This window comes from Fimicolochytrium jonesii, assembly GCF_025526975.1.
Source record: "Fimicolochytrium jonesii strain JEL569 chromosome Unknown EV422scaffold_9, whole genome shotgun sequence".
Classification (NCBI taxonomy): domain Eukaryota; kingdom Fungi; phylum Chytridiomycota; class Chytridiomycetes; order Spizellomycetales; family Powellomycetaceae; genus Fimicolochytrium; species Fimicolochytrium jonesii.
In genome coordinates, this window is record NW_026515676.1 from 564,361 (window position 1) to 589,846 (window position 25,486).

General features: G+C 53.3%; 9 protein-coding genes across 9 annotated transcripts; 5 read left to right on the forward strand and 4 right to left on the reverse strand.

The window, feature by feature from the left end:
* Positions 1 to 262: 262 nt before the first annotated feature.
* EV422DRAFT_527181 (uncharacterized protein) lies at positions 263 to 2,598 on the forward strand. Its single transcript, XM_053070197.1, has one exon. The coding sequence runs from the start codon at positions 401 to 403 to the stop codon at positions 2,444 to 2,446; it is 2,046 nt and encodes a 681-aa protein (XP_052926320.1). The 5' UTR covers positions 263 to 400; the 3' UTR covers positions 2,447 to 2,598.
* EV422DRAFT_527184 (phosphatase 2C-like domain-containing protein) lies at positions 2,599 to 4,300 on the reverse strand. Its single transcript, XM_053070198.1, has 4 exons — positions 3,514 to 4,300; positions 3,317 to 3,408; positions 3,202 to 3,241; positions 2,599 to 3,134 (listed from the first exon to the last, which is right to left on the reverse strand). The coding sequence occupies exons 1-4, from the start codon at positions 3,945 to 3,947 to the stop codon at positions 2,846 to 2,848; spliced, it is 855 nt and encodes a 284-aa protein (XP_052926321.1). The 5' UTR covers positions 3,948 to 4,300; the 3' UTR covers positions 2,599 to 2,845.
* A 112-nt stretch (positions 4,301 to 4,412) lies between these two features.
* Positions 4,413 to 6,541, forward strand: EV422DRAFT_619578 (KIAA1430-like protein-domain-containing protein). The gene is made up of 3 exons (XM_053074071.1): positions 4,413 to 4,544; positions 4,610 to 5,138; positions 5,214 to 6,541. Exons 2-3 carry the CDS (start codon positions 4,700 to 4,702, stop codon positions 6,377 to 6,379), a joined length of 1,605 nt encoding a protein of 534 aa, XP_052926322.1. The 5' UTR covers positions 4,413 to 4,544; positions 4,610 to 4,699; the 3' UTR covers positions 6,380 to 6,541.
* A 35-nt stretch (positions 6,542 to 6,576) lies between these two features.
* EV422DRAFT_527187 (uncharacterized protein) lies at positions 6,577 to 7,009 on the forward strand. The gene has a single exon (XM_053070199.1). The coding sequence runs from the start codon at positions 6,712 to 6,714 to the stop codon at positions 6,970 to 6,972; it is 261 nt and encodes an 86-aa protein (XP_052926323.1). The 5' UTR covers positions 6,577 to 6,711; the 3' UTR covers positions 6,973 to 7,009.
* An 817-nt stretch (positions 7,010 to 7,826) lies between these two features.
* EV422DRAFT_586682 (ubiquitin-related domain-containing protein) lies at positions 7,827 to 8,844 on the reverse strand. Its single transcript, XM_053073468.1, has 2 exons — positions 8,427 to 8,844; positions 7,827 to 8,350 (listed from the first exon to the last, which is right to left on the reverse strand). Exons 1-2 carry the CDS (start codon positions 8,596 to 8,598, stop codon positions 8,046 to 8,048), a joined length of 477 nt encoding a protein of 158 aa, XP_052926324.1. The 5' UTR covers positions 8,599 to 8,844; the 3' UTR covers positions 7,827 to 8,045.
* Positions 8,845 to 8,986: 142 nt separating this feature from the next.
* On the forward strand, positions 8,987 to 10,090 carry EV422DRAFT_434494 (uncharacterized protein). The gene has a single exon (XM_053067194.1). The coding sequence runs from the start codon at positions 9,077 to 9,079 to the stop codon at positions 9,902 to 9,904; it is 828 nt and encodes a 275-aa protein (XP_052926325.1). The 5' UTR covers positions 8,987 to 9,076; the 3' UTR covers positions 9,905 to 10,090.
* A 378-nt stretch (positions 10,091 to 10,468) lies between these two features.
* Positions 10,469 to 12,426, reverse strand: EV422DRAFT_434432 (uncharacterized protein). The gene is made up of 4 exons (XM_053067193.1): positions 12,221 to 12,426; positions 11,183 to 11,849; positions 10,968 to 11,113; positions 10,469 to 10,893 (listed from the first exon to the last, which is right to left on the reverse strand). The coding sequence occupies exons 1-4, from the start codon at positions 12,339 to 12,341 to the stop codon at positions 10,751 to 10,753; spliced, it is 1,077 nt and encodes a 358-aa protein (XP_052926326.1). The 5' UTR covers positions 12,342 to 12,426; the 3' UTR covers positions 10,469 to 10,750.
* A 569-nt stretch (positions 12,427 to 12,995) lies between these two features.
* Positions 12,996 to 16,345, forward strand: EV422DRAFT_434499 (core-2/I-branching enzyme-domain-containing protein). Its single transcript, XM_053067195.1, has 3 exons — positions 12,996 to 14,362; positions 14,444 to 15,444; positions 15,519 to 16,345. The coding sequence occupies exons 1-3, from the start codon at positions 13,192 to 13,194 to the stop codon at positions 16,161 to 16,163; spliced, it is 2,817 nt and encodes a 938-aa protein (XP_052926327.1). The 5' UTR covers positions 12,996 to 13,191; the 3' UTR covers positions 16,164 to 16,345.
* A 530-nt stretch (positions 16,346 to 16,875) lies between these two features.
* EV422DRAFT_578107 (uncharacterized protein) lies at positions 16,876 to 18,895 on the reverse strand (the record flags this gene model as incomplete). Its single annotated transcript, XM_053073278.1, has 3 exons — positions 16,876 to 17,439; positions 17,535 to 17,622; positions 18,108 to 18,895. The coding sequence occupies 3 exons, from the start codon at positions 18,893 to 18,895 to the stop codon at positions 16,876 to 16,878; spliced, it is 1,440 nt and encodes a 479-aa protein (XP_052926328.1).
* Positions 18,896 to 25,486: the final 6,591 nt, after the last annotated feature.

The following is a 25,486-nucleotide window of genomic DNA, read 5'->3' on the forward strand; positions in this document are numbered from 1 at the left end:
AATATTGCAATCTGCTAATGGACTGCTGTGCCACTCCCGCCCTCCAGCGATTTCGACACTGCTTTCGACAGGCTCCGCCGTGGGCGCCAGGGACTGAGGGACAATCGCTCACAAGTTGGAGTAAGGGTCCGTAAACTTTACGCTTGATGCGAACAAAGCGCCCCTCCCCCCAAGGCGGTTCCAGGTGTGGCACACCACAAATGCTTCTATTTCCATCGTGGCATCTGCGTCTTCCTCTCAATATGGTTTACAATGCGGTTACTTTCGACAAAAGTCGGCCACCATATCCAGATTTCACAGCTCACTATTATCGGCTTCTCGTTTTCAGTCAGAACGCCCAGAACCGTTTGAAAGGACATCCCGCAGCCCGCATCAATACACTAGAATCAAGACGAACGACATGGCCGCACTCGGCGAACAACGACCTCGCTTCGGACCGCAAGGCAGCCGCATGCGTCGCTCGCAATCCAACCCAGCCTTCGTGCAAGAGCAAGCCGACACGTTCACCGGGTTCTTGTGGAAACACTCTCGCACGCATCCCAGCCGATGGATGCGCAGGCACTTCCGCTTCGAAAACAACTACCTATCCTACCACCACTCAGCGGCCGTTAACTCGCCACCACGCTTCGTCATCCATGCATCGGCCATCGACCGGGTTGTGGCGAGGGGAGCGCCCGCTTCGGGGATAGGAGGCCATGTGTTTGATATCTTCTTCAAAGACGGCAGCCCCGCCATTGAGGTGGCCGCTATCACCAAGCCAAAGATGGAGCAATGCGTCACTGTGCTGGTGCGGGGTATAGCGTCGAAAAAAGACGCAAAAGAGACGCTGACCGTAGAGGTTGCCGCCACGGAGGCGGTCGCTGACCGACCGCTGTCCTTCCACTCGGCCCCGCCCCGCGCTGTACCACTCTTATGGCCATTTCCGGACGTTCCGCTGGACCCACCTGCGTCGCGTCGGAAATCAGACGCTGAAAAGGGTACATCCAAGTTTGATGGCCAACTACCTGCTCTCCCGAAACTTCCGTCGCTCGCAGAGCTTATGGCTCGCGTTGACCAGGCGGTGGCGGACATACCGCGGACCACGATCGACTTTGTGGCTGATGAGAAAAATGACAGGGAGCCTCAGACTGGGGAAGCATCTGAGCAGAGAGGGTTGGAAGAGGGAGAAGCCGAGCAAACAGGGTTGAAAACGCCGGTGCAAAAGTCCAGTCTGAAAATGCCAACGTGGTCGAACAGCACGGGCGGAGCGACCGCGATTTCCAACGCCGCGGCGAAAAATGGGGGATCACAGGAAAACCTCACAGGATACCAGCCTCTGCCAGGTCGAGTGCTGCAGCAATTCCAGCGGTCAAAATCCATCACCTCGAAACCAAACACAAAAGCGAGCACCACCACCGCACCCACGATCGCAACACTTCCATCTCGGGGAGGATCGTCGACGACGGGGCAAAAGGAGCGGAGGAACGCTGCTCTGTTCCCCAGTTACTCAACCTCGGATCTGTACACACCCGACCCAATGCTCACTTCATCATCGGGGCCTCACCCATCGGGACCTCGCCCATCGGCTTTGCATAGTACGGAAACGCTTGATGCGTTGATGCAGGCTTTGCGCAATGAGCCTAAGTTTGTAGGCAACCCGCGTCGGTACGGCATGCTGCCACCGCGGGTGGCGAATCTGTTAAAGGATTTGCCACCACTACCAAAGGGGGCGGAGGAGACGGTGAAGGCATACAAGGCACCGGTCCGTCCCGTTTCATCCGTCCCAGGCACCGAAACCGACTTCAACGACAATCTTGCAACGATCATGTCCGACACCTCTACACCCACCACCGAACAAACCCACCGTCACCGCAAATCCGTCGACAGCGCCCGGACCATCATCCGCCCCGCCCCCATCGAAGTCGCCGCCGATCACACCCTCCCAACAGCCAACCTCTCCCCACTCTCCCCCAGCCGCGACCTCCTCCGCACCCCCGTCGCCGAGTCCCCGCTCGCAACCGGTCTCGATCCCGCCCGCACGACCTCACCCGCCACACGACAGGCCGTGCTGCTGAAAGTGATCAACATCCTCCGTCACGGCGACGCGTTGCATGAGCGGCTAAATCAGGAAGAGGAGAAATTGATGGAGGCCGTGGACCAGTTTGGGAAAGGCGGGAACGCGACGTCGGGGAAGGCGACCGAGCTGGCGGCGAGGACGAAGGCAAGGCGGAAGGCGTTGGATGAGTTTCGGATTGCGGTCGAGGATTTGGGTCGAAAGACTAGGGGTTACATCCGTAAGTTGCCTTTGGGTACCGGTGGTGGTGATGAGGGGGCGAAGGAGGATAAGACCTTATCGATTGCGAGTGATGCATCGATTTCAAACGCTGCGATTGATTTGGTGGAGAGTGTAGAGGTGACCATCATGAAGCTCGCGCAGTTGAAAGAGATCTTTGGGCCTTTAATGTGAGGCTCTCAACTTCGCTCATCCTTGGAGCGATGGATCCTTTCTCGACTTATAATGCGAGGACGCAGATAGGCGCAGTTAGAGTAGGCCTTTTGCAAACTTGTGTTTCGAGAAAACTCGTAATTGATAGAATGATACCTGGTGTGTTTGATCCAATTCGGAAAACGTTTGAGGGGGGTATATTTGAAGGAAAAGATTCCAAAAAAATAGGGACGATATTATACATAGGGTGAAGGTAACCTTCCTCACCGGTTGAGCGTTATGGAAGGGGAAGCACCTAAGCTATCATGATACTGGCACAGTTGATGTAAAACTAATATCCCATTGACGATTGAATCCAAGTCCAAAGTTCATGTCGAAAATGCGGCAAGTAACAGTTGTGATGGGTGGATAGCGCGGTGGCTATTGCCACGAGAAATACAACACGATATTAGTGGTATTATCATCCAAGCTCAGTCGGTCGAGGCCAGCCAAGCTCGCTTGCGTTATGTAGTTGCTGGCAGATGTCGCGTCCGCGTTGCTGCTGACGGCTTTAATTATGTCGTCGTCGGTTACTCCGTCCCACACGCCGTCGGTGGCCATTACGAGGAACCGATCCGAGGGGGTTAGCGTCACGACGTCGACTTCTGGTTCGCACGTTATTCCTAGGCGGCGGGCCACGTTGTCTCCTAATGTTCTGGTCACCACTAGCCTGCATGCATGAGGGAGATTAGTTTTTCGGAGTGCGGGCTTGTGAAATCTGCAGATGGATAACTTACCCAGGATATGGCAACGTGCCCTTGAAGATCCGCAGGGGTCCTGTTTCGAATTCCACGTCCGCAATCAGAAAGGAAGGCTCAGATTTGCACACAGAGAACGTCCTAAACGACGTACCGTCGGTATTGCCATCCGTTGGTAAGCTCTCTACTCTCGCCCCGGCTTTTGTCACCCTCTCGTACTCTCCTGGATCTGTGCAATTATGATCTCTGCATCATTCGTCCCAGAAGTTTGACGAAAGAAACATGGTAAGCATTTCACGCGTGCGCCAACCTTTGCCGTCTTTCTCATTTCAACAGTCAGCCTCCTCTCACCTCGTCAACGGCCGGAGCGACAGGCCGCCCTGGGCCTCCGTCCGTCCCAGGACCACGCGACTGTCGCCAATATGCGCCACATAAAGCGTCTCGCCTACCAGCAACACCAACGCGACGGTCGATCCCGACATGTACGTATCGATGCTCTGCTCATCCTCCAGTTTCTCGTTCACGAGACGAAACACGTTCGTGAACGCGGTTTTCGGGTCCCCTGCTAATATCTGTTCCGCGTGTTGCGCAACGACGGCGGCGAACTGCTCTTTGACGAACTGTGCGACTTTTGTTCCTTCACTGCCGTGGCCGTCCAGGATGATAAAGAGGTAGGTTGGATGTGGGTTTGAGGGGATCGCGGAAGGGTGTATCAGGAAGGCATCTTGTTGGGAGGCGCGTCGGCCAATGTCGGTGCTCGCACCATATGAGACCGTAAGTGGCATCGCTCGAGACTAAGTAGCGCTGCGGTTCCGGAAGAAAGTGGTGCGGTTGATCTCGGGAGAGTGTAGTTGACTTCTCGTTATGTGCTGAGCTCAATAGTGGGAAAAAGCCAAGACAGACACAATTGCGTTTTGGCCCTGGCGACTGCTCCTCCAGAGATGGCCTCCCGATGCGACCCTGTAGCACCTTGAATACAGCGAACACGAGCCAAGCTACCAGCCGGACCCGAAAGGAAAGGCAGCTGATGGTGAGGACAGTCGAACGGGATGGCCGGAAGTGTTGAGAAGGAAAGGGAACGGAAACCGGCAGGAATTTTGAAAATTTTGAGGGTTGAAGCCGCAATCCGATAAAGTTGATTGATGACTTGCTGAGCCATGCGATCCCAATCGACAGCACCCACTAGGGCAAAATGACGGGAACCAGCCACGCCACTTCCAAACTCCGCTCATTCTCACCCCGGCTTCTTTCTTGCATGCACTGGATTACTCGCACTCCTTTGCTGACCTGAAGCTGCATCACGGCGTTTCCATACACCCAAGTTCCCAGCTTTTCAACCGTTTCATTACGCATTTCTGCTGTACGCTATCTTGCTCTGAAAAGTTAGGACTGGTATCTGCGAAAAGTGGATTTGCGATTGGAGACTAATTTCTCCCCGTTCGCACAGCAGGTTCAGCCTGACGAAGCGAGGCGGAGACATTGGCGACTAGTTCCAGAAGCGAATGCCGCAAATACATGTGACGGTAGCGCGATCATCATGGCGACACTTCCACAACTAGATACAGCGCCACACCACCATGCCCATGGTCCACACGCATCACATGGTGGAGAAGGTCACATCCAATCCCACCACTCCCATTACCACCATTTCCAGCAACAGCATCCCGCTCCACTGATCCATGCACATTCCCGGCCCCTTCCACTCCACACACAGGCGCCGCCCAGCGCGCTTATCACAACCGGCCACAGCCAACACCACCACCATGGCGCCCCGCCAAAACCAGAAACATGGTCCCATCGACATTTCCCAACCTACCATGCGACCTCATCAAAGCTTCTGAGTAAGAAGTGGGAGGAGAGGGCGAGGCAGATTCATCTGCAGAAACTGAGGAATGCTGCTTGTACGGTTGATAATCGGCCGCCCAAGAGGCGGCCGCATCTGGAGGTCAGGCTGAAGAAGCTGCAGTCTGAGCAAGGTGAGGGTTAAGAAAACAAGCAAGCTAAAAAGTAGGGGCTTAAACAGAGGGTCACGCTAACCGAACCTACACCAGAACGACTGTACGAAATTGAACGAGCAAACCACATCCTCCTCGACCGCATCTCTTTCCAAATGCAAGCCGCATCCAACCTCCAACCCGGGATCTCACCAGCTGCTGACGAGCCTACCCCCGTTCCTGGCGGGACCACCGTCCTAACCGCTTCTGGTACGCCAGCGCCTGGCAGTCTGCACGGTCCACGGCGCGCACAAATTCTTCGCTCGATAGCGAAAGAGAATGCAACGATCATGCAGCGCATCGAGGACCAGCCACCCAACTACAAGCGCTCGAACTGGACGCGGGAACGATGCAAGAATCTGGACTACTTGCGCAACATTGCAAGTTTCCCGGAGAGTTATACGCGCCTGTTGGAGGATCATTTGGAGATTGGCCGGAAGAAGAAAAATGGAGAGGCCGGTGCATGCGGGCCGGGATGTTCGCATGGGCATTCCGGGCATGGAACGGCGCAGGAGGGACCGAGAAAGCTGGCGCCCCCGCCTGTGCAAAGACCCAAGACGGCGCAGAACCCGAGAACAGGCGGGCTGAACTCACCCACGGTGGCTACGCTCGGCAACCCGAGAATGTCGGCGTCGCTGATCGGACCGCGGGGAATCGTCGGAAGGCCGCAGCGGGCAGGCTCCGCACGCGATTTGGGGAGCAAACGGGCCAGCCTGCTTGAACTGGCGCGTGGGGATGACGACTTGGACTTGGCACCGAGCGAGGAAGGGACGGCGGGAGAAGAGGACTGGGTGCCTGTGTTAGAAACGGGGCGTCCGCAGACCAGAGTCAATCGGATGAAGGGACCGTTGTCAGAGTATGGGGAGAGTGAAGATGAGCGGGAGAGGGACCGGGGACGACAGACCGAAACGGCGTCTTTCGGGTTCGAAACAGAGAATGAATCTGAGGGTGCGGGGCCGAGCCGGCCCGAATCTCGAGAACAGCTTGATGACGAGCAGCGGTACGATGGAGGGGCTGCTGCGGAGGCAGAGGAAGAAGACAACGAACCTGCACCAACGCAAAGACACGCGACACCCTCAGAAGCCGCTGATGAGCAACTAGCGGGAGCCTTCGCAGAGCAAGGCAATCAATACAGCGACGAGTATGACAACGAAAAGTTCGAGTCCTTGCCCTCCTTACCCGCTCAAGACTCGCGACCCGTCTCTGCAATTGTGGATTATTGATCACACAGACCCATTCCCGCGGCAGTGTAGCTGTAGAAGACCAACCCCACTTACATAATGTAATCACCAACAGTAAAAACCTTGAGCCAGCATGGCAGCATCTGTCTTTTGTAGTGAGTGTGCGAGACTAGCGAGGTGTCCGGCAACTTTCTCCAAGACGCGTTCCTGTTCTATTCCTGTCCGCCCTCCGGGACCTCCGAGACCTCCGTGTCGACCGTCAAAAGCTCAAGCCACGACTCTCAAATCGACAGCCTGAAAGGAGGAACATCTGCCAACCCACGCCTGCTTAAAACGCCAAGAAGGAGACCAGTCCCCGTCATCCCACCACCACCATGTCCACACTCTTCAACGTTGCCTTGCTGCTCTTCATCATCAACGCCTTTACCGCCCTCTTCTTCTTCTTCGACAAAGAACGATCTCTTAAACAAGGATGTGGGTGTGACGTCGTGAAGATGGCTGCTGATCGTCTACCTGGATTTTTTTCTCTGTGTTTCTTTCGACGTTCTGTTCCTGCCGTTATGGTGACTCGTTTTTCGGTGACAAGCAGATCGCCGCTCTCGGAAGCGTACTGGTGGGTACCAGCAAATTTGTGAAGTGTTCCCTAATTGGTGTGGGAAAATGTGAGCACAGCCAAACTTGCCCTTTTAGATCTTACATAGGATGGCAATCAATCTGCCAAACTGGAAAGGGAGTTGGAACTTGCAAAACGCTCGCCACACTGGGTATCGGATACATATTTGTCAGCGGGAGTCTGCGTATATGCATTCAAGCTTGTGGAGTGGTGGCGATTGTTTGCAACTCAGCAGCCCCGTACGGCATCTGCCCAGCCGGTCTACCAACGACCATATGTGCGTTGCTAGATGCGTTTCGAAACATGCACGTTTGTCTTCCCGACCGGCGTATCTGTAAACAGCTGAACACTGTATGTAGAATAACCCCGCAATTTGACATATTAAGGAGCAAATATCATGTCGACCGCATCCATTCTACAGTCACACCTCGTTGATATCAACTCCGTTTATGTCAATTCGTGCCGCAGGCCATAAGCACGGAGCTGCTGCGACATCGGCTCTAACCATCGGCTTTTGTTTAGCGCCCGAACCTTCTGAGGACGAAAGGGCCTTGTCTTGTTTAGCGCAATTGGAGACTTATGTCACGGACAAGGGTATTGATGTAAACGAGGAGGTGTGACAGTACGTTGGACGTTTTGAGGACGTTTGCCGATCTCATGATATAAGAGAGGTTCCTCGGTTATCGAAACCCCAAAGCTTAAATCTAGAGCAGGTTGGTCTTTCGGAAGGGCTGTTCAGATTTTCCCATTTCTTCGCTGAAGCTGATTGCCAGCACCGCACACCGGTTAACCAACACGACACCTCAAACTCTATCTCAACATCTGGCCGAATATCCAGTGTTGGGCACTTAATGAAAGGGTTAGGGTTAGGGTTAGGGTTCTCTGATTCGTTGATGATGAGCGGTGCGACGATATCACCGTGCTCATATCCAAATTTTGTACGCTCCAAGCGCAAGTCTCCGCAAGACCCCCGGAAGCCTCCCAGTTTCCCCAACATTTCAGATTCCAACACTGAACAAGACATAGAAGACCACTGAAAATATTTGATTGACAGATATGAACAGCTACATATGCTCAGATTGCAAGAACGCAAATCTAAGCTTTGCCAGCCTTCTTGTCGGAGAAGATATAGGTGAGACCGCACTTCCCGCAGTACTGACGGTCAAAGTGCATGGCCATGAAGACACCGGCACCGCAGGTCTCGTTGGGGCACTCACGACGGAGACGGGTGATCTTGCCATCGTCGTCGACCTTGTAGTACTTCAAGACCGCAAGCTTAACCTTCTTGTGCTTGTGCTTGATCTTCTTGGGGGTGGTGTACGTCTTCTTCTTACGCTTCTTGGCACCACCACGAAGGCGGAGCACCAAGTGGAGGGTGGACTCCTTCTGAATGTTGTAGTCTGGTGCAAAAAAAAGGCGACTTAGCGTCTGGATATATTACCGCCGAGGTTTGGACCACGGTAAAAAAAAACCTACCAGAAAGAGTACGGCCGTCCTCGAGCTGCTTGCCCGCGAAGATCAGACGCTGCTGGTCTGGGGGAATTCCCTCCTTGTCTTGGATCTTAGCCTTGACATTTTCGATGGTGTCGGACGACTCCACCTCAAGGGTGATAGTCTTACCCGTGAGGGTCTTGACGAAGATCTGCATGTCTGTAAATTGAAGCGGTGAAGTCAGTTTTCTTCGCTCCTTCGTTGGTCGACTGTTAAAAGAACGCTTGCGGGTATTTGCCGCTGCCGGTCGAATGGGGAGAGCCACCAGACATGCATTGGAACTACTCACTTGCAACTCTCTCAGTTCAGACTAGCTTGTTCAGTGAAAAAGAAGCGTCCTCACCTGGCCCGAGATATGAGACAAACGGGATGCCAAATTTCCGGGAGTAGCGGAGAAAGAAAGAAGAGCAGAGCCGAGCTAAAGTGCGAGGGTGGCGGCCGACGAACGAAAAAAACGATCAGTCACGTGACTCGGAGAGGTGTGACGTGAATTTCGACAGTGCGTCAGGAAGTGGCTTTGAAATGCAGGACTTCTCCGGCCGGCCATCTCAACAGAAGGCACTTGGACCGGGGCATCCAAGGGTTCGTCGCGAGGTGCTCAGTGCTTGCTTGTTGTTTCTATTTTCTCAGCTCTCATGTCATGCTTGTTCCTGAGGCTCGAGTACGCTAAAAACCGGGAAACGATCCCACTTCAGAACATCATGAGGACTGCCACAGCGCCGCGGCTGCTCCCGGAGCTCATCGAACCGGTCCTCGAATACCTTTCCATACCATTCCTACGCCTGGTCTGCCGCCGCGTCAGCCGAGAATGGCGTTACGCGACCGACACCGTGATCCCAAAGCTCCTGCTTCGTCCACCACTACGAGCCGAAATGGCTTACCTCGACCACGTCTTGATGCGCTACGAGTACGTCAACTTCGACACGCTGCAGTTGATTGATGAACGACAGGATGGAGTTGAGGAGAATAGCGGAGTTCGAGAGGAAAGTTACAAGGACCGGTTAGTCGTGTTCCGCCCCAAACCCGCCGGAGACGTTTGGTTCCAAGTCTGGCACGGGTTTTCAGCCGAGCACGACGCGAGTGTCTGGGAAGACGTAAGGTTCTCAGACGGTTCTTGGGAGTCCAATTGCGACGGCTTTCTGCCGCGCGTAGTATACGATATTAGTGCCGTCGGCGGGTCGGGGATCAAAGTCGCGCGGCGCGGCCCCTGGACGCTGGAGTACGAGGTCCTAGACGAGCATGAGGACTCGGGCGGATATGACGGGGACGACGATTTCGATGAGGCGTACGAGATTCGCGTGCGGTTGGTGTCGATTACCATCACTTTGCGGCATTTGCTGACGTGGGACGGGATGAGGAGGATACGGATTGAGCACAGCAGAGCGTTTTTCGATCAGAAAAAGTTGAGAGAGGTGGAGGCGAACGAGGACGAGAGGACGAGAAGACGGCGGCGGGGAAGATAATCCGAGGGCTCCGCACGTCAACACCTCGAAGCTCTGGCATTGGCAAGCGTCTTACATGAAACCGGATGTTAGAGTTTCGAGCTCAAGCCCCCGCGCCTGGCTGCATTGGCGGATATCAGAATATGCTTGCAGATCGCGGCCCACCCAACGAAAGGCTATCGCATGCAAGCAAGTTGCGCACGAGTAGACTGTTTGTCCAATGCGGTGGCCGCCTTGCAACAACCTGCCGCTCAAAGCTCGGGGCAGTTTTGGACGGGTGTTTGGCTTCGTCACTACGCTCATCCATCGCTTACGATGGTAGGATAGAGGCCTATCATGGTTGACTGGCCTACTAAGAATCAAAGTTCGTTCCCGGAGCGAGAGGCTGAAGGATGGTCGCCGGTACGAAAGAGAACTGGCGTAGCGGTGAACAGCTGATATGTTTGACTTTGGAGAGTCACCCCTATTCCCTATCTCGATCCCTACCTCCCCTCTCTTTTTGGAGCCGAGAACACACAGTCACTCGCACACACATGCATACCACCTCGTTTTTGCTAAGAATATTTGAAATGTCTATTGAATATGGATTCTCTATGATGATACATTGCTTATAGGGCCAGCCAGCCAGTCAATTAGGGGGTTTACAGCAACTAGGAGTTCGATGAGGGACTGACAGACCACCTGAAACAGCTTACTGAATACGGTACAGCAGGTGGTGTAGGAGCCGCGAAAATCGGGTGTGGCAACCCGACTTTTAAATGAAGGTCTGGGGACCGTCCGTTTTCGCTGTGCTTCCCGCATCGATTAACACCGGGTGTATGTGATTATGCTGATTTGCTACAGTTGAGGCTCTCCTCTCCTGCCTATTTACAAGAGCGTGCCGAACACCCGGTCCCACAACTTGGTGGTGATTCCGTAGCCAAGGTTGGCGTCCTTGTAGTGGTGGTCCAAGTGGTAGCTCTTCATGGTTCGTAGATGAGCCGCGAAAGGTCTGCCGTGGTGTAGGTAAACTATATCGCACAGGAATAAGATCGTCAGGAATCGAACTCCGAGGCACGTCGACCTGATGCAAGCGCAAACTTACAATGTATCAGGTCGTACCCGACATAGCCTGGAATGACACCTGTTGCCAGACCGTACACCCACTCCTTGGGCAGGATCGCGCTGAAAAAGTTCCAGAGGCCGATTCCCAGAATTACGGAAAGAGCTGGAGGCATCACAAGACGCAGCCTGTGAACGACCCAATATATCAGATTAGACAACAGACAAAGGAATGCGACAATGAGATGTGATTCTTACCTGTCCATGGGGAGGTAGTGGTGAATACCGTGCAGCAGGAAGTGCAACGTAAGAGCAACACGGTTGTCTGGCAAAACCGCCTCCACGTGGAACAGGAACCTATGCAGGCTGTACTCGATCACGGTCCAGAGAAGCACGCCAAGAGGCAATAATTGCAATGTGGCCGGCAGGCCGATTTGCTGGCTGGCAAGGTATAGAGACACGATCCAGATCGGCGCCCAGAACATGGGCACGGCGTACCAAACGGTCTTGGTTAACGACTCCAAAATCGGATTCCCGAAGATTGGCGCCGACCCCTTAGCGTGTCGTGGCATGTGAACATGCTTTAGGTAGTGCTCTTTGGTGAAGTTGCCGAACCAGACCTGCACCAGCATAGGCTTTGTGACGTCGATGAATGGTTCGACAGGGGTGGTTGTCGTGGTGGTCGTCGTGGTGGTTGTTGTACGCTTCTTCAGAACCGAGACGCCCTCGGAATCCACTGCGCTGGCTGTTACGGACGACGCCGCTAATTCGCCAATGTAGTACTCCTCAAGCAGTTCGTAAGCCGACTCTGAGTGGTCGTGCTCGACGGGGTCCTTCATGACCTCGGACACGTCCTTTCCTCCATACTGCAGCAACAGCTCTTCGCCTCCGGGGTGATCGAACATGAAATTTGTGACATCGTAGACTATACGAATAGAACAGACGTTAGTGAATAGGATCCACTAGAGAAGGTTTTCGACTGACTGAGGATAAGGACCGCCTTCTTCCTGCCATGGCCCTCTCAACGCAGTGTCATGATGCCCCAGGCAAGTAAAAGTGTTCTAATTCTTCGCCTTGCTAGGCTCCCAGGGTTGGCTAAAACGGCCTCACCTCCGGCCTTCCTGCCATCCCTGAACCGTTCTACGCCCTCCGGTCGGTCGTTTGTCAGGCTTCCGCCAACCCGAATTTGCAAGCCTCCAAGGAAAACAAGGCAGTCCTTGCAGCCTGTTCCTGCCACGTCTCCCTGCGACGACTCCTCGATGTCCTCCCAACGCTTCCCGTCCCATGACAACACACCTTTGCTTCCCAAGGTCAGCCATAGGGATTTCGCCGTGTGGTGTTCGGAGACCTCCTCGTGGGAGAAGGTGCGGACCTCCTGCTGGTCGACGACCGTTGTTTGTGCGCTTATCCCCATCATCTTGGAGGGTTGGTATCGGGAAACCGGTGAATATGTGTGGTGTGGGGTGGGATCAGTTCTGTCGACAGAGCTGAGAGGTTGTCCCAAAACTGTGAATTTGACCGTCGTTTGTCAGAGCGGCAGAAGATCGCGGGAGTCGACTCAGTCGAACAAAGTGGAGCGGTTTCTTATCATCGCAGGTTAGGATTCCCGACCATTTGGGCGCTTTCGAGGCTAATCATTCTTGCCGCCAAGCAAACGCGGCAAACCTGAAGCGGCAAATTTTGATGCGCCGCGGCAAAGCGAGCGAACGCCTTACGCAAGCATGACTCTTGTATAAACAAACTCCCTCGGACTGCGCAATTGAACGAAACGCGTGCGGTGAACTTGTTATGCAACAGCTGCGCCGATCTATCTCCAACGCGTCGCATATGTCGGTCCCCTTGCGTCCCCTCTCGGTTCCCAGAAACCCCTTGCATATCTGTTGTCCCGAACCATGAACATGAACGCCGCCGCCAAACATGTCCTTTGACCGCTGAGAAATATCGGAACCCTGGGAGCTTCCGGCAATTGCTCAAAAAGCCCGCCCTTAGGCCCCCGTCCTTGCTCAAGATCTACTCATTCGCACGTAAAAACGTACATATCATCGCCGCCGGAGAAAGGACGTATAGAGACTTCGTGTTTCGTTTGTAGATATCGGGGTCGGGGATCGTGTCAAGATCACCTACCTGTACCTAGATTAGCTCCGATAGAGTCGTCGTTGTTTTCGTCGGAGTTCATTGCGTTTGTTGTCTTCGCTCTTCATCCTATCCTTTTCCTCAAGTCAGCACCAGCGCACTTGAGTAAGTAGGGCAGCAACCAAACACGGAGCATGGATTCACCACGAGCCGACCGCAACCGCGATGATCCAGCAGCAAAAGGCGGCCACTCCGTTCTGTTCGCCCCTCGCCGAAGTCATCACGGCCGCCGGAATACGGGCGGCGTCGGCAAAGGCATAATATCTGGCTCGGGAGCCGGTGGTGGGGCTCTCGCGTATCTCAAGAAGTTAGGACGACCAGGGTGCCTACGCTACGTGTTCTTTGCCCTGCTCGTATGCTTCGTCACGTATACAATCCTTCTCAGCAGCGACTCGGCGAGCCAGTCTTTGGAATCGACCAAAAATGCCGCGCATGGATTCTTGTCCAGAAAGCACCGCTTCAAGCTGCATCACCAAGATCCTACCATACCTGATCAAGAAGATGAGTCTGTGAACTATGACGAGTCTAGCGAGGTCCCGGTCGCAGTGGGCAGTGATAGCGATGCAGCGGCGCCGGACGACCCATCAAACTCAAATACGGAGAACAAGGCTACCTCGCCTGAGAGCGAGGACCAGAGTGAAAACAAACAAACGCCAATGTCTTCCATCACCGGGGAAAACATGAACGCGACTGAAGTGGCCAATGCAATAGCGGACAACGAGCCGGGAGCCCACAACGCACGACTTCCCGCGGCGATGCTGCCCAACAAGGGCGGTGAAGACAACGCCGTAGCGCAAGCTCAGCAAGCCGCGCCGGCACCAGACTCCGACGCGTCGCGACGACCTGCTTCCCCCGGAGCCGACAAGAAACAATCACAGTCTCCTACAGGAAACAAAAAGGATGATATCGCATGGTACAAAGCGCAATACGAGGCGTTGAAACGTCGCATGGCATTGGAGATGGAGAACGCAGTGCAGGCCGATCGGGAGCGCCGCAAGGAGGAACTGGAGACGTTGGTCGAATCCAAGTTAACACAGCGGATCGCGAACGAGCGCGCAGAGATGGAGAAGGAATTCAAGAAGAAGCTTACGCACGAGATCGAGCATGTGAAGGGTGATGCGCGCGATACGGTTACTTCTGAGCTGGACAAGATATTTGCCACTGCCAATGTCAACCAGCTCAATCAGAGGATATTCCATCCGGACCTGGCCAACCGCCTGTCCAGAACGAAGCTTGTTGAGTTGACTGGATTCAAAATGTGTGAAATGCTCGACGGGGCCTTGTTTAATCCCTGGGTGAACCTACGTACGTAGTCCTCGCCGATTCATACGGTGGAATGCAAAGTCTGTGACACTGACGTCTTTTTGAACTTCCTTGTCAAAACAGTGCCCATCGGCGGCAGCCTCGTAACCGCCAATCCCTCCCGCGCGCTCGCAACGGGGATGCTCGACGCCCTCGCACGCAAAATCTTTGACAACATCAACTCCTGGGCCGACGACGACAAGTTCGACAAAGACTCCGTTACCCGATTCGCATGTTACATGGCAGCCCACGGACGGAACGAGTATGGACTCATGACCGATGGCGCCTGGTTGGTGCACATCAACGGTTCCAAGTATTTCCAGGACTTGGTCCTCGAAGGTCCGGGAGATACGCCGCTACATCCCGGTGTAAGATATTTGGGCGTCGAGGGAGAGAGGAAGATCGCAGAGGAGAAACAGCGTAAGGAGAAGGAGGATGCTGAAGGTAACCATGAGAAGAAAAAGGAGCATCCACAAGATCCCAACAATGAACATAAGAGTGATGATAAGAAGGATGATAAGGAAGAGCAAAATAACCAACATGACGATGGCCATCGCAACAACGATGATAAAGCCAGGCGTGAACTCGCCGGCGACAGCGGCGAAAACAAGCAAGCCGAAACCAATAAAGAGCAACCCAAACCGGATGACCTCACCCGCTTCGACCTCCAGATCCCCACCCTTGGCTCCGATGTCACCAAAGACCCCTCATCGCCACAAGTCCCTCGACACAAATACAAGATCGCTTACTTACTTCTTGTCCACGAGCGCCTCGACATCTTCGAGACCCTCTTCGCCGCGCTGTACAACACCGACGGTGTGTTTCTCATTCACGTCGACTCCAAGCGTGTGGATTTCAAACGGAAGGTTCGGGAATGGTTGATCAGGCACCCTATCTACAAGGATGCGCGGAATATTTTCTTGGGCAGATCATTCAACCTGAACTGGGGAGCAAGCAGTATCGTGTTTGGACAGTTGCAGGGGTTCTTTTCCTTGATGGATGTCGCTGATTGGGACTATGTCGTCAATTTGAGTGGATACGACTATCCCATCCGCAGCTCGAAGAGTATTCATGCCATTCTTGAGGTAGATTCTTGTCACGAAGAAAACTTACATGCTTGTTCGGACACTGCCCTAACGTCATCCACTCTCCCTCCCAGCGTGACCCCGGGAAGGTGTACATCGAGCACTGGCAAGACCCCGATACGGAATGGCGCATGGAACGCGCCTTTTTCCTCGCCGAGTCCAAGACGTACGTCAAAACACCCACCGCCGCTCCCGACCGTCGTTTCGCGCTGGATCACCGTTTCCGTCCTATGAAGCACCACCAATGGATGATTCTTCCGCGCGATTTCATCTCCTACCTCCGCAAATCGCAAGACGCGCACGACCTCCTCGCATGGCAAGAACACTCCTGGATCCCCGACGAGTCGTACTTTGCCATGGTCGCCCTGTCGCCCAAGTCCGGATACGCCGACAAGATCATCAACGATTGCAAACGCTTCATCTTCTTCGACAAGGGTGCCCTGCATCCCATCTGGATCCGCGATGGCGATGAGCACAAGCTGGAAAAGGGCGCAAATGTTGAGGTTTCCCTTCCGCCAGAGAAACGTGATAACGCTACCAACCCCACCCGCGAGTACTTTTTCGTGCGCAAAATCAACAGCCTGTGGGAGAAAAAGATTAGTGGGTGGATGGATGACAAGAGACGGAAGACGGATGAGGCATTGGCGCAGGAGATCGAAGAGATCGATAAACGGTTTTGGAAGAATCCAGATGAAACGGGAGATTATAGTGTTTATTGAGGACCTAGAGCTTTCACCATGACAGATACTCCGAGACACATATTCTGGTCAATTTTTCTTTTTCTATTCCCTTTCTCCGCACCATTGCGGCTTGTATTCACCTTATATGATTCTTTTGTAAGCTCTACCCTATTTATCTATGGCAATGATCCCCATCGTTTCATTACAGCTGCGTTGCTGTATATGTACGCTTCGAGTGCTTTTCCGCTCAGGATTTCCCATGGCGTAACGGCACCAAGCTGTCCGTAGATCGAGTAAACCTACTGCCAGGCGATAATGTTTGGGTGTTAAGGCCTGCGATCCGCAATCGGAAGACATGTGTCGTCTCCAAGTCGTAGCTCGGTGCAGGCGGTGGTAAAACCTATGGTCATGTTTAAGATCTCCTGCCGTATGCCATTTGAAATCACCGTGCTGTCCCGCCCCTTTGGGATTTTCGCGGAACTGGAAGTCCAGCCGCAAGCGATGAGGCATGGACAATCATATTCTGTGGCTTGTTCACCGACGCTTCGCTTGACCCGAAGGCTCTATAAGGTTCATCCTCCTGAGTTACACGGGCAGGCGGGCACAGCAAGTCGGGGGTTCGGACTATACGAATCGATATCCCTCGACGATCTTCCCTCAATAATACAGCCTCGATGTATCCATTCCCACCCAAACGGCGGGGCCTTATTTGGGTCCGCCCCTAGCAGCCCTCGCAGCGCTCCTCCTGCCCCTAGCCGACAGCGGTCCAAGCAATGGTCCTCTGCTCTTTTTCCTCACTGGCTTCGCCCCTTTCCCCGTCCTTCCCTTGCCGCGCTTGAATGGCGAGAAACCCCTCCCTGTCCGGCTGGCCGCGATCGCGGAGATTACGAACACGGCTGCAAGGGAGGTAAGGAGAGCTATCCGGGACCCACTCCATGTGCGTATAGAGCGAAGTGCGGCTGTGAAGACGGAGAGAGGAGGACGAGCTGGGGCCGCCGTGCTGGAGGACATTTATAGCGTTCGGCAGTGGCTTGCGTATGAGAACTGCTACGTCGTCGATGAGGCGGGAACTCGAGGCTACTTCAAAAGTCCCACTTTCGACCAGATCCAGCAAACCAGCCAGTGAGTACTCACCGCCGACATACTGCACGTTTCGCAGGGGCGTGTCGCTCTCGGGCCCACCCTCACTTTGACAGCAACTGACACTATCCACGCGACACTCCATTTTCCGCTCCCCAAAAAAACTGAGCTTCCTCGTTTTCGACGCAGACCGCAGCACAGACAAGGGCAACGCGTGAACGCCGTTGGTGCGGGACTTCAGCGGAATTGGCAGGGCTATCAGAATAATTGAAAATATCTCACAAAAGTTTCGAAACCACTGAGTTACAGGCCATTTTTGTAAAGTCATACCGAATTTCTGGAACCTGCTTTTTGGAGTGCAGTCGTGCATCGCACAACTTCTGAACCATCATGAGGTGTTACGCCCTCAGAAACTAGACTACAAGGAACAAAAAATTATAATTGCTCAAAGCGATTCGGCTCATTGCCCACATGCTACGGATGTACAAAGTTGCTCAAAAGTCATATGTCCTAATACTAAAGCCTCGGCCGTCGTAATGTCCATATTGCGAGCAAACCACACCATCATGTCCGTACTAATTTTGATGAACATAACCTGGCAGTTCTGACACATGCCGTTGGGTCCTAAATGTCTCCGGGCACCCACACGAGGCTAACGGCAGAAGGCAGTCGTTGGCGTGATCGGATCCTGCCATGAATTAGGCGAAGCGGAAATCTGAAACTGGTGAATTGGGATGTCCGTATTGAACTGTACGACTGGGGAACGCCTCAGCGGGAGAGGCAGCAGCATCTCTGAAATCTTGGTCGCGGGCGAGGGTTGCGGCGGCGGCGGAACGGGGATGGGGGGCAAAGTTTCAAGGGTAACTCGTGATTTCTTCTTTGGTCACTTCGCTGGGCACTAACAGGGGGCAGCCCGGGTTGCCAAAGCTTGTAGAAACCAATCTTCCTTGATCCATGCTTTGTCGCCTTGAGGACTTCTTCCGAGTGGATAATATCGAAGTCCATGTGGACCAGCCCGTGAAAGGTATGGACAAGATGATCATGCATGCGTGAGACGGCTCCTTCGTAGTTCTCCGAGTTGCTTTTGGAAGATGACGGGTGGTTTTCCTTGTCTGTGACATGAGAGCGTCGCAGTCGGAATGGAGGCCCTCAGAGAACGCATCAAGATCAACAAAAGGGCGAGATTTGGGCGGTGCGGCGATGAACATATCCGGTGAGCTGAGCCAGCGGTCATGCTGAAAGACATTGTAGATACCATCCGTCTGTATGCCTTTCTCATCCGCCCCCCCCCCCCCCCCCCCCCCCCCCCCCCCCCGGCCTGTAAACCCATAACTATATGCGCTTGAGGGGAAAATGCGGCATCCGAGAGGAGGTGCTGAGTGTGGCGGGAAGTGAGGTGGGATACTAAGCAACCTCCTTCTGTCCATAGACTCTGGAGGACTACGTTCCTCGTCCAGAGCACAATGGACTCCATTCGGAGGTTGCTTATTTGTCAATGAAGAGGAAGCCATGTTCGATGCCATATCGCGTAGGAATTTGTCGTAGGTGCGCTTGTCTTTGGAGCAGGATGCCTTGGTGTACACGTCGTCGATGCCAATGGTGTAATGTGTTTGGAACACTCTTGAATTGGGTACCCAACGCCCCTTCTTGATCGTTTCTTTGCTGAGTCCACTGTGAGTTTGTGCGGTCATGATGGCGTGAGTGATGGATTTTGGTGTTGTTGTGCGAAGACGCAAACTATCCTGTCAGTTACTGTCATTGCGTAAGCAGACGCGTAAGCAGTCTGGTCACGTTCAGAGAGACAAAGACCCCGACGCCAGAGTCTGGAGTATATAGAGACATACAAGAAGTAATACAATAAGACCAGTAATGGTTCTACGCTTCATCGGCTCCTTCCAGTAATAACACAACAGGTTATGAGCACTGTTTGCGGAGCCGAAACAAAGCAGTAAGGAACGTATCGCAAACTCGTTAAGCCAGCACAAAAAACCGCCATGGCCTTCAGACAAAGCCCAATTCAGACACGCGCCCGCGCCGGAGAGCTGAGGAAGAGTTGGTCAGGAAGAGCTGAGGCGGAGCACAAATCAGTAGAAGAGGAGCTTCAAGAGCAGGTGGAAGGTGTTGATGAGAAGAACGAGGCTGCATACAAGCTGGAGTTGTTGGAGCAAGAGGTCCGTGAACAGTGTAACGTCAGAGGAAACGTAGACGATATTGGGCCCTTCCGAGACGGCTGAGAGCAATGTATTGTAGTGAAGAAAAAAGTAAGAAGCTCTTCGCAGCAGCCGCTCGACTGACAGCTTTATATATGGGCTGCTAGTGGGGCTTGCGTGGCTTCAGCGAGGCTTGGCGCCTTATGTAATGTATATCAAGAGCTCGGGTGGCCAGCCCGGGTCTCGGATCAAGTAGAAGTAAAGAGATATAATATGAAAAACAAGTGAAGATGAGATATCCCTGACACCTCCCTCAGGTCCTGAGGAGGGCGCCGAATAAATAAGAGGTGAACTACAAGGGATATGTGAAGAAAGGGAGAGCTCATGTTCATTTTCAAGTGTTGTTGCACTTGTTCATTTTATAGTGTTGACGCACTGTGTAATGTGTGTGTTTGAGGCAAAGGCGGCCCTAAGCCGACGTCGTGTGTGATGTGGGTGTGTAAGGTCGGTTCTTGCGTCGCTGCGCGTGATGTGATGTAGTTTACGTCGCTATTGTCAGCGGTGTGATTGATAGTGAGCGGTTCTTGCAGCGTTGCGCGTGTGATGTGATATGGGATGCTCTATGCTGTTCGTCTCCGTATCCACAAAGATTGTGGGTGAGCTTTTTGCCATCGTTTGTAGGCAGGCGTGTAGGGAAGTGCGGATTTGGGTTCCCAAGTGGGGTCAGGATAACCGAGCCATTTGACTAGAAGATTTCGTATGGCGCGTCGCTCGTCGATGATATCTTCTACAACCCATTCAGGTTGTCCGCGTTCTTTGATTGGTGGAGGAGGTTGTGGAACTGCACGTTGCGGATATTGCTCTTCGCGATGTGGTCGTAAAATATTGACGTGAAAGACAGGCCAGATGCCGCTGATCTTCGATGGTGATAAATCGAGTTTGTAGGTATCAGGATGTGCTCCCAGTGCAATGATTTTGAATGGTCGGATCCACGTAGCTGAGTATCAAAGTCCTCTTCGAGCGTCTACTTCTAGGTTGATTCCTTGTCAATTTAGATCGACAAGGTCGCCAATTTGATATGCGATTGGGGTTCGACCTTTGTTGTGTTGACGTGCGAATTGATCTTGCGATCTCTGAAGGTTTTTGCGTACAATACGGGCGATGTCTTCCTGCCCTTTCTTGAAGAGTTCGATCTTGTTTCGATCTACAGCTTGAAGTTTGTGTTCTTGTCCTTTGAGTGTTGGATTCCAACCCGGAAGGATTGGAGAGCATCCGAGATCTACTTCGAATGGCAATAAACCTTCATATTCCTCCCTCAGAGTGGTATTGTATGTGAATTCGATTAAAGGCAATAGTTTTTTCCAATTGCTTTTGTCGCAGTTGAGGTATTGCTTCCAAATCCTGTTCAGGGTTTGGATGGCTCGCTCAACTTTGCCGTCAGTTTGCTGATGACGAGCCGTAGCAAATTCGTGTTTTACACCGAGGAGAATATCAAATGCGAGGAAGAAGTCGGAAAGTGCGCAAGGTTCGCGATCCGTAACGCAGATTTTTGGTGTACCGACATGATTCCAAACATGATCTAGAAAGACTTGAGCTAGTTTGCGTCCAGTAATTGTCCTCTTGATCAGTGTTAGAATCACACGTCCGGAAGGGTAATCAATGCAGACAAGATAAGAGTTTGTTTCATCTACTTCGAAATGTCGAATCCAATTGTGTGCCATATTCCAAAAGGTATAGGAAGAGGTCAAAGAAATCCATATCGACAATGACCTGGTTTGAATTGTCCGCAGGATTTGCAAGTCCCAACGTATTTGATGACGTCGGAGCGTACGGTAGGCCAGTAATAGTCCGTAAGAATTCTCGCAAGAGTCTTCTTAACACTGAGACGTCCTCCGGTGGCGAGTTCGTCATGGAATTTCCGCAAAATCTCCGGGCAAATGTCTTTAGGAACGTATAGACGTCCTTCATGTCGTACTAATCCATTTTCGAACGTATAACGGAGTTCTTTTGAAGTTTTCTCGTGATGAGGCTTTCGAGAAATTTCATCGAGATAATCCGAATATGGATCTTCGCGTAGCGCTTTTTTCCATTCTTCTTCTGAGCAGGTAGGTGAGTTTCGTGGATCGTCTATCGTAGCGTTGGAGGAAGGTTCATTGACAAGCATGTTGCTGATCTGCGTATGCATGTCGAGGCGTTGTTGACAATCTACACACCGAGGCGCATAGATTGGATTGCGGGAGAGTATGTCGGCAATATGATTCCATTGTCCAGGTAAATACCGGATGTCGAAATCATACTCTTGGTGCTTCTCCACCCAATTGGCTTGTCTTCTGCTCAAATGGGGTTGCGTTTGGATGAATTCGAGTCCCTTGTGATCGCTAAAACATCGGAAGTAACGACCGATGAGATATAGTCCATTGGCGACCAACATCTTGACAGGAGCTAAAAGCTCTTGTTCGTGCGTAGGATATCGAGTTTCTGCGTCCTTCATCTTTCTAGAAAAGAAGACCACAGGCCGGAGCCGAGGTAACTTCTTCCATTGTCCGACAAGAGTAGGCAGATTAGTAGGGATCGTTTCATCGCCAGAAGGTTGTCCAATCCAGCCAGCAATAGCGTAGCCTGATGAATCGGTATAGACGTAAATCGGCTTGGTTTCGTCGATGGTTGCTAGCGTAGGCGCATTGATCAACGCTTCTTTCAAGTTTTGAAATGCCTCTTGTTGCTCAGGACCCCATCGAAATTTGACTTTCGAAGATTAAATACTTGATAGGGGCAGAGCAATGTCCGAATAACCTTGTACGAAGTCGAGGAAGTAATTCGTGAACCCGAGAAAGCTTTGAACTCCTTTTGTTGACTTTGGAGTAGCCCAATCCTTGATAGCTTGGATTTTCGAGGGCGCGATGCGAACACCATGTCTTCCGAAAATATGTTTGTTATGATCTCGACGACTGAGGCGGAAGCGAAGTAGAGAAGACAAGGCGCGAGTGATAGGCGACAAGAGATTGTATTGGCGAAACAAGAGACAAGGACTAGAACAAGAGATGAGAAGAACTGGTGTTGATCTGCTGGGGAGGAAGGGAATGCACGAAGAGAGGCCGGCTATCTATAGGTAGGCAACCCAGCAGGCCAGAGAACAACAACAACAAGAGGGGACTGGGGGGGGGGCGCCAGCTATGCCCCTAGAGCGTGCGTGACAAGCGTAGAGAGCATTGCTACAGCTGCTGGCTTATGGTGAAGTAGTGGGGGATGTGGAGAAGCTGAGGGGGGATTGGCGAAATGAGAGGAGAGAGGAGGAGCGGCGATATTGCGGGAGGATAGGCAAAATGAGAGGAGAGAGGGAGAGTGGTGTTGACATTGACATTGACACTGACTTTGACACTGACATTGACATTGACATTGGCGTTTGACATTTGGCGGTTGACATTGGCGGCTGTCAGTAGGTAAGCTTATGGTATGGGCGCGTCATCCATAACATCACCCCTCTCTTTAGCGGCAGCGGCGGCGGCGTCGAGTTTGGTGTGGCCGCAGAGGAGGTGCTACGGGGACAGAGGAAGGCTTGTTGGGGTACGCGCTGTGGAAGTCCTGGAGGAGTGCGTCGGTATGGGTGAGGTGTTCCACAGGCTCCCAGGTGTTCTCAGAGTCAGGCCAGCCCTGCCATTTGACCAAGTACTGAAGGCGACGACGATGGATGCGAGAGTCAAGGATGGCTTTGACAACCCACTATTCTTGACCCTCAACGGTCTCTGGGGGCGCGGGTTCGGGTTCGTGTCATTCGGGGATGGTGAAGCGGGGTTCGAGGAGCGAGACAGGGAAGACATCGTGGATTTTGTACGTAGGCGGGAGCTTGAGCCGGTAGGCGACGGGATTGATTTTTTCAACGATGGGGAATAGCCCAATCTTGCCATGGTCGAGTTTCTGAGAGGGTCGGGTTGTCTGGAGGTTTTTGCGGAGGAGCCAGACGTGGTCGCCAGGCTCGAAGTCCGGTCCAGGAATTCGTTTGGCATCGGCGAAGCGCTTCATTTGATCTTCGGCTTCCTTGAGCTCGAGGGCGAGCTGTTCATGGACTTCCCTAATTTGTTTAGCGCGGGCTTCAGCGGCGGGGTTGACGGATTCGGAGGTAGCAGAGGCCGCGAAACTGAAGCGGGGGTGGAGACCCTTGTTGGCGTAGAAGGGGGTGGTCTGGGAGGCGGACTGATGGGTGTTGTTGTAGGCGAACTCGGCGGACGACAGAAGCTGTTTCCAGTTGTCCTGTTGGTGGTTGCAAAAGCGTCGGGGATACTGCTCCAGGATCTGGTTGGTGCGTTCCGTCTGGCCGTCGCTCTGGGGGTGAAAGACCGAGGACAGGTTGGCTTTCGCCCCAAGGAGTTCGTGAAGTCGACGCCAGAAACGGGACTTGAACTGGGGTCCTTGGTCAGAGATGATGTCGTCGGGGAGGCCGTGGAGACGGATGATATTGTGGGAGACTAGGTCGGCGGTGGATTTGGCGGATTCTGACTCTCTGCAGGCGATGAAGTGGGCCATCTTGGTGAGGGGGCAGTTGACGTTCAGGATGGAGTCGTACCCATCAACGGGAGGCAGACCGGTGATAAAGTCCAGGGACCAAGATCCCCAAGGGCGGGTAGGGATACTGTTGGGCTGGGGTAGGCCGTAGGGTTTGTGTCGACTGGATTTCGCTTGGCTACAGATATCGCAGGACTTGACGTAGGCCTTGACGAAGCGCCACTGGCTGGGCCACCAGTAGTTGCGGGAGGCGAGTTTGAGCGTCTTGGAACATCCCAAAGTGGCCGGCTAGGGGTATATCGTGCATGTCGTGGCAGACTTCAGCTCGGAGCTCGTTGGTGGGGACATAGACAAGGTTATCGTGCAGCAGGATCCCATCTTCATCTGAGAACCGCTTGATACGATCTTGGGTTTCCTCGGTCCGTTGGGCAAGGGGTATCTTGAGCTCTTTGCGGATGGTCTTAGCGAGGGGATCAGAGGCCTGGGCGGCCTTAATCTTGTCAAGCAGCGTAGTATCCATGGGTGTGAGGTAGGCCGCGGCGAGTCGAAGGCGTTCGGGAGTCAAAATTGTGGTCGCCTGGGAGCGGAACGCTTCTTCCCCCTCCTTTAGCTCATGTTCGGAGCGTCGGGAGAGGGCATCGGCTTGGTGCTGCTGGGAACCGGGGCGATAGGTAATGACAAAGTCAAAATCCGAGAAGAATATCGACCAGCGGGCTTGGCGGCGGTTCAGGGTGCGGGTGGTCATGAAGTACTGAAGGTTTTTATGGTCGGAGTAAACGGTGATCTTGTGACGGGCGCCAATGAGATGGTGTCGCCACTGGGCAAAGGAGTCTTGGATGGCCAGAAGTTCCTTGTCGTAGATCTCGTAGTTGATCTCTTCGGCCGTGAATTTGCGAGAGTGGAAGGCCACAGGGTGGAGCTGATTGTCCTGGTCAGGTTGGAGGAGAACTGCGCCAAGAGCGAAGTCGGAGGCGTCAGTTTCGACGACGAAGGGCTTCTCTGGGTCAGGGTGAGCAAGGATGGGGGCGGTGGTGAATGATTTCTTCAGGTTCTCAAAGGCGGTGTTTGCGGCGGGCGTCCAGGCGTACGGGATGTCTTTCCGGGTCAGGGCTGTGAGCGGGGTAGCGATCTTGGAATAACCTTGGATGAAGCGGCGATAGAAGTTGGCAAAGCCGAGGAACCGCTGGACGCGTTTGACATTCTTGGGAGGTTCCCAATCCGTGATGGCAGTGATCTTCTTGGGGTCCATCTGGATGCCTTTCTTGGAGATGATGAAGCCTAGGAACTCAATGGATTCGCGGTTGAATTCGCACTTCTCTGGTTTGGCGTACAACCCATGCTGTCGGAGGCGGGACAAGACTTCACGGACATGTTTGGGGTGATCTTCGGGGTTCTTGGAGAATATCAGGATATCCTCGAGGTAGACGACAACAAACACATCGAGAATGTCGCGGAAGATGTCGTTCATCTGGTACTGGAAGACGCCAGGAGCATTGCTGAGTCCAAGAGGCATGACATTGTATTCAAATAGGCCGCAGCGGCAGCGGAAGGCGGTCTTCCATTCATCGCCCGGGCGCATGCGTAAGAGGTTATAAGCGCCGCGGAGGTCGATCTTGGTGAGACGGCGGGCGC

What these genes read in the sequence shown, in the direction of transcription:
- EV422DRAFT_527187 (XM_053070199.1), top strand. Translation starts at nt 6,712, where the DNA reads ATGTCCACACTCTTCAACGTTGCCTTGCTGCTCTTCATCATCAACGCC.
- EV422DRAFT_434499 (XM_053067195.1), top strand. Translation starts at nt 13,192, where the DNA reads ATGGATTCACCACGAGCCGACCGCAACCGCGATGATCCAGCAGCAAAA. An exon ending in TAATCCCTGGGTGAACCTAC is followed by an intron (nt 14,363 to 14,443) that starts GTACGTAGTCCT and finishes TTGTCAAAACAG; the next exon opens with TGCCCATCGGCGGCAGCCTC. An exon ending in GTATTCATGCCATTCTTGAG is followed by an intron (nt 15,445 to 15,518) that starts GTAGATTCTTGT and finishes TCTCCCTCCCAG; the next exon opens with CGTGACCCCGGGAAGGTGTA.
- EV422DRAFT_527184 (XM_053070198.1), bottom strand. Translation starts at nt 3,947, where the DNA reads ATGCCACTTACGGTCTCATATGGTGCGAGCACCGACATTGGCCGACGC. An exon ending in TCGCTCCGGCCGTTGACGAG is followed by an intron (nt 3,409 to 3,513) that starts GTGAGAGGAGGC and finishes CGAATGATGCAG; the next exon opens with AGATCATAATTGCACAGATC. An exon ending in AACGGATGGCAATACCGACG is followed by an intron (nt 3,242 to 3,316) that starts GTACGTCGTTTA and finishes AATTCGAAACAG; the next exon opens with GACCCCTGCGGATCTTCAAG.
- EV422DRAFT_434494 (XM_053067194.1), top strand. Translation starts at nt 9,077, where the DNA reads ATGTCATGCTTGTTCCTGAGGCTCGAGTACGCTAAAAACCGGGAAACG.
- EV422DRAFT_527181 (XM_053070197.1), top strand. Translation starts at nt 401, where the DNA reads ATGGCCGCACTCGGCGAACAACGACCTCGCTTCGGACCGCAAGGCAGC.
- EV422DRAFT_586682 (XM_053073468.1), bottom strand. Translation starts at nt 8,598, where the DNA reads ATGCAGATCTTCGTCAAGACCCTCACGGGTAAGACTATCACCCTTGAG. An exon ending in GGACGGCCGTACTCTTTCTG is followed by an intron (nt 8,351 to 8,426) that starts GTAGGTTTTTTT and finishes TTTTTGCACCAG; the next exon opens with ACTACAACATTCAGAAGGAG.
- EV422DRAFT_619578 (XM_053074071.1), top strand. Translation starts at nt 4,700, where the DNA reads ATGGCGACACTTCCACAACTAGATACAGCGCCACACCACCATGCCCAT. An exon ending in GAAGCTGCAGTCTGAGCAAG is followed by an intron (nt 5,139 to 5,213) that starts GTGAGGGTTAAG and finishes AACCTACACCAG; the next exon opens with AACGACTGTACGAAATTGAA.
- EV422DRAFT_434432 (XM_053067193.1), bottom strand. Translation starts at nt 12,341, where the DNA reads ATGATGGGGATAAGCGCACAAACAACGGTCGTCGACCAGCAGGAGGTC. An exon ending in GCTGACCTTGGGAAGCAAAG is followed by an intron (nt 11,850 to 12,220) that starts GTGTGTTGTCAT and finishes CTATTCGTATAG; the next exon opens with TCTACGATGTCACAAATTTC. An exon ending in CACTACCTCCCCATGGACAG is followed by an intron (nt 11,114 to 11,182) that starts GTAAGAATCACA and finishes GGTCGTTCACAG; the next exon opens with GCTGCGTCTTGTGATGCCTC.